The sequence below is a fragment of the Orycteropus afer genome, unplaced genomic scaffold (genome assembly GCF_000298275.1).
Source record: "Orycteropus afer afer isolate SDZICR_OR568_19922 unplaced genomic scaffold, OryAfe1.0 scaffold00323, whole genome shotgun sequence".
NCBI classification, from domain to species: Eukaryota; Metazoa; Chordata; class Mammalia; order Tubulidentata; family Orycteropodidae; genus Orycteropus; species Orycteropus afer.
The window spans coordinates 3,385,779-3,390,738 of record NW_006921910.1 but is presented as its reverse complement, the minus strand read 5'-3'; the positions used below and the strand labels follow the sequence as shown (position 1 = coordinate 3,390,738).

Below are 4,960 nucleotides of genomic sequence, written 5' to 3'. Positions count from 1 at the left end.
GAAGATGGCGAGCTTAGAGCCTGAGCCAGGGCAGAGTGACTCTAGGCCAGTTCTTAACGTCTTCCAGATGCAGCTATCTCCCCTGTCTCTGGAGATAACTGAGTGGCTTAATTCAAGCAGTTTCTGGAAAGCAGTGGGAGAGAGGCAGGGAAAGGGTTCTGAATGAAGGGGTGGAAGGGAGGTAGTAGGAGAAAGGTGTGTGCTGGCCATTGGGCACAAGACCCCTAGGTGATGTCCTAATAGAGCTCAAAATGAGGCAGACAGACTGGCCTGGGACGCAGGAGAGACAGTGCTAGAATGGGAGAGCACCCACACAGAGAAGCAGCCCTAACCCAGGGGAAGACTGAGACTTAGAAGAGGGAGACAGCAACCAGCTGGAGGGTAAGGAGAGAGCAAGCCTGGCACAGGGATCTCTAGATCTGTGTTTGTTGATTGACTTCATGCAGCAGACCAAGCCCCACACTGGCACTACTTTTCCTGGAGAGAGGTGAAGTCTGGGGTGGGTCTCCTTTGACACCCCTGGATAAAGGCTCCAGATCACGTTGCCCTAAGGCGGTTCAGCACCTCCCTCCCCTATGAGCTCCATAGCACCATACTCTGAGCTTGGCATTCAGGCTTCTCTTAGCAGGGACCTGACACTGCCTGTCCTTGTATACTGTCTCTACTCCAGAGGGGTTTGGCTTAAGGCAAGTGCTACCTAGTCAATCAGACGTTGGGCAAATAACCAGCCCTCCTGGAGCCTTGGTTTCCTTATCTGGGAAGCAGGGAGTAATAACACCCTCTTCCCTAATTGGATAGGAGGTTGAGCTGCTGTGGTAGCCTCCTGGCCTGGGGCCCACTGCTTAGCAGCTCCTGGCCTGGGCTCATGTTTTCATTCATTCAAGAAACCTTTCCAGAGAGTCCCTGGGGGGCTATAGGGAGACAGAGAAAAAGAGGTTTAGTCTTTGCAGCCCTTCATCTGCTCCCTGCCCTGGGCAGAGGACAGAAGAATCAGCCAGTCTGAGATCACCAGCGCTGGGGGAGGAGATGCTATACACACAGGGGTGGGCTGGGCCGCGCTGGCGGGAACGCGATCAGGCAGTGCTATTTAAGCCGAGGCTGCTGGCAACCCCAGCAGCCTGTCCTGTGAGCCGCCAGCATGGATGACATCTACAAGGCCGCGGTGAGGAATAGACCTGGGCTGGGTGGGCAGACCCACTGAGAACTCACTCAGCTCTCAGCTCGGGATGGGGGCAAAGTTGCCCCAGGGAGGTGGGGACCCAGGAGAAGGCCCTCCTCATACCTTCCTACTTCCTCCCTCAAGGGGGAGGTGGGTCTAGCATTTGGAGGTGTAGAGTGGGCTGGGTTGGGGGGTGTTGCAGTGTCTGGGAAGGGGATGTCAGGTGAGGAGGTCACCATTTTAGCATCATGTCTCCTGTCTCCAAGTGTCTCTCTATCTCTCAGCCATATGTGTGTGTGTGTGTGTGTGTGTGTGTGTCTTTGCCTGCCTCAACTTCTCTGTCTCTTTGTTCTTCCCAAGCAGTCTCTCTCTGAGTCTCTGTCACTGTCTTCCTGCCCCACAATTTCTGTTCCTCGCATTCTGTCCCTTACACACTCACAGTCCCCCAGCCCCTACAGCTTTTCAACTGGCTGAAGATGCTTTGGAGAGTAGGAGGAGGTTTGTGAGGAGGGGGCTGCAGAACCCAAATCTTGGGATGGGGAGAGGCTTTAAAGTTTGAAACAGGGAAAAATTTGGGAAAGGACCAGGAAGAAGAAGCAGAGAAACAAGGGCCCCAGGCTCCATTTGGCCTGGCAGGCTCAGTGCTCAGTGGCCTAGCTGGGGGATGAGGGAGCAAGGACTAGGCAGTGGTCACCCCAAGTCCTTGCAGCTTCCTGGGATGGCTGAAGGGCTTCCGATGCTATTTCACCTGAGGGTGGTGACCTACCCCTGCCTCAAAGATAAGGACATCCTGGCATAGGCAGCTGTCCCCAAGGGAACCCCTCCCTCAGTCCTTAGAGCCAAGCCCAATCCCAGGCAGGAAAGGGCTACAGCTGGCTCGGGTGCGCCCCTGCCTATCCTGCAGGACTCCATGGAGCTGGGGGTGGGGGCAGACCTCCACCCTGTGCCCATACAAGGCCTGGCGGGGCTGGGGACTAATTTTGGCTCCCAAGGCGGCACTGGTCAGGCCAGGGGGCCAGATAACACTGCCCCACCCCCTGCATGCCAGAGTCCCCAGAACAATCACCAGGTTTAACTTTGTCACCAGTTAAAAATAGCCCACTGGCCACCCCGGTCAGGTTACATTGGTGGGCAAAGGCACACTGGTTTTATTGTTCCAACCTGAGGGACAGCTGTCCCTCAGGCCACCCAGCTTGGGTTTCAGCAGGAGGGCTGAGAGTGCACGGAGTGGTCACTAGCTATTGTTACTCAGGGTCACCTTGACCCTGGAGAGGGTGCCCACCTGTCACCCTGGCCCTGAGCCCAGCCCCAATGAGATCAGCTGGGTGACTTCAGGGCATTGTGGGGTAAGGAGAAAGTACTATGATCCAGGAGATGCCTGCCCCCTCCTGGCTTTAGTCTTCCCACCTCTGGAATGGGTTTGTTTCCTCGACAGTGGCTGAGACCTAAGTCTGAGTGCTGAGACCGCCTTTCCTTTCTAGGTAGAGCAGCTGACAGAAGAGCAGAAAAATGGTGAGTGCTCCCTAACACACATGGGAGGGCCAGCAGGGCAGGGCTGGAGGAGCATGGGGACCTCTTACTAGGAGAGGACCCCAGGCTGGAGGTCAGAGGCTGGAGCCACTCTCATTGTGATCTCTGAGCCTTTGGAGGGTGGTGGGCAGGTTGGCATGTGACCCTGGAGATCTGTCTTCTGGGGTTCTGGCTGCTGAGCCCTGTGCTACTCTGGACTCCCACCCCCAATCAAACACAGAGTTCAAGGCAGCCTTTGACATCTTCGTGCTGGGTGCCGAGGATGGCTGCATCAGCACCAAGGAGTTGGGCAAGGTGATGAGGATGCTGGGCCAGAACCCCACGCCTGAGGAGTTGCAGGAGATGATTGACGAGGTGGATGAGGATGGTAAGCCCCTCTGCCCCACCAGGCCTCCAACTTATGCACACTCTCAACTTACTGGGAGCTTGAATCCTGGCTCTGCCCCTTCTTCCTCTGTGCCATTTAGTTTTGTTGAGCCTCAGTCGTCCCACCTGTAAAGTGGGCATGACAACTGCACTTACCTCCCATAGTTGGTGTGGGGCTTCAATGAGCACACCAGGTGTTAAGAGTGGTGCCTGCAGTTCTAACTGTCCCTCTCTGACTGCTGCCCTACCACCCACCCCCAGGCAGTGGCACAGTGGACTTTGATGAGTTCCTGGTCATGATGGTTCGGTGCATGAAGGACGACAGCAAAGGGAAGTCTGAAGAGGAGCTGTCTGACCTCTTCCGCATGTTTGACAAGTGAGCATGTGACCTTTGACCCCCACCCTGACCTCAGCAGAGCTGGGGAAAGAGGAGTAGTCTTAGATTCCAGGCCCAGTGACCTTGGGGTCTCAGTCTCCTGGTCTGTGTGATGGGGGAGTGGGATGCCCACCTCCCAGTATCTCTTGCTGTGCTTCCTGGGGTCATGGATGGGGCCACCTGTTCTTCTCTGGCCCCTGATATGGGCTCTAAGGACCCTCTGGCCTTCCCTGCAGGAACGCGGATGGCTACATTGACCTGGATGAGCTAAAGATAATGCTGCAGGCCACAGGTGAGACCATCACAGAGGATGACATTGAGGAGCTCATGAAGGATGGTGACAAGAACAATGATGGCCGCATCGATTATGATGGTGAGTGGGTGGGTGGACTGGACCCCTTGCTGTCTACCCCTGCCCAGCCCCCACCTCTGACCCCCACCTGCACCTCTCCAACCTCTCTCCACAGAGTTCCTGGAGTTCATGAAGGGAGTGGAGTAGAAGCTGACCCTCACCCAGAGCTGCCTGTGCCCATGCCAACTCCAGCCAGGGCCCTGGGATGGGGCAGGGGCCAAGGGTCCTGGGCCTGAACCTGGCTATGTCCTTGACCCCTGGCCCTCCTTCCCCACCCCTGTCCTGGGCAATGCAAATAAAGCCTTGCCCCTGGAGGATCTGGTATCTGGCTCTGACATTCGAGGCCCTTGGACACCCCACCAGGGTCAACTCCTGCCGTGGCAACCATCCCAGGCATGCTCGCTCTACAGCCCGTGCTCAGAATCAGTACCCCACATGCCTTCTGCAGGGAAGCACTTTGATTAAATAGAGACTCCTTCATCCCAAGCCCCACTGGCTGATGCCCAGGTCCATTTCCCATTGCTCAGCATCAGGAGTGTGTGGTAGACTAGGAATCTGCATTTTAACAAACTCTTAGAGGAGCTAACCATTATATTGGTTAGCCAGTTTGGGAGCCTTGGGGTCCTATACTTGGAGAGTTTAATTGGTTGCAATACGCAGTAGCCCTGGGTGCTACTTGGCTCAGCAACCCCAGCTTTGTTTCAGCTCTGGCTTGGGTGGTAGATCTGGGCACTGGGGAGCCCCAGCCAGCCCAAGGCTCCAGTCTAGTCACCCCTCCCTTGGATTTCCCACCAGAAACATAGACTCCCAGGGATGGAGGGGCCTATGGTCAGCTCTACCTCCTCTGGCCCACCTGACAGTGAGGACCCTGGGACACAGAGAAGTGCAGAGGTCTGTCAAGGTGCATCTGGGGAGAGCTGAGCCACCTGCTCCCAGCCAAGGGCTCTGTCTGATGGGCCAGGTCCAAATGGGTGTGATTTCTGGTCCCTGTGAGCCCAGAGGCCAGTCCCCTCCAGGTGACACAATTTCCCTCCCTGACAGAGAGTTGAGGCCCAAGGCCTTGGCTCACTCGCCAATGCCACAGTGATACTAGCCTGGAGGAGAGCAGGCTGCAAGGAAGTGGAGGTGTCAGCAGGGGCACTTGCAGGAGAGACAGCTGCCACCAGCACCCAGGCTC

General features: G+C 56.4%; 1 protein-coding gene across 1 annotated transcript; it reads left to right on the top strand.

The window, feature by feature from the left end:
• Positions 1-1,138: 1,138 nt before the first annotated feature.
• TNNC1 (troponin C1, slow skeletal and cardiac type) lies at positions 1,139-3,930 on the top strand. The gene is made up of 6 exons (XM_007952053.2): positions 1,139-1,162; positions 2,641-2,671; positions 2,910-3,056; positions 3,317-3,431; positions 3,668-3,804; positions 3,899-3,930. The coding sequence occupies exons 1-6, from the start codon at positions 1,139-1,141 to the stop codon at positions 3,928-3,930; spliced, it is 486 nt and encodes a 161-aa protein (XP_007950244.1).
• The last annotated feature ends 1,030 nt before the right edge of the window (positions 3,931-4,960 follow it).

Bases quoted from the DNA above. Each gene is read 5' to 3' on its own strand.
- TNNC1 (XM_007952053.2), top strand. From the start codon at position 1,139: ATGGATGACATCTACAAGGCCGCG. The intron at 2,672-2,909 runs GTGAGTGCTCCC...AATCAAACACAG, and splicing joins GACAGAAGAGCAGAAAAATG to AGTTCAAGGCAGCCTTTGAC. The intron at 3,057-3,316 runs GTAAGCCCCTCT...ACCCACCCCCAG, and splicing joins TGACGAGGTGGATGAGGATG to GCAGTGGCACAGTGGACTTT.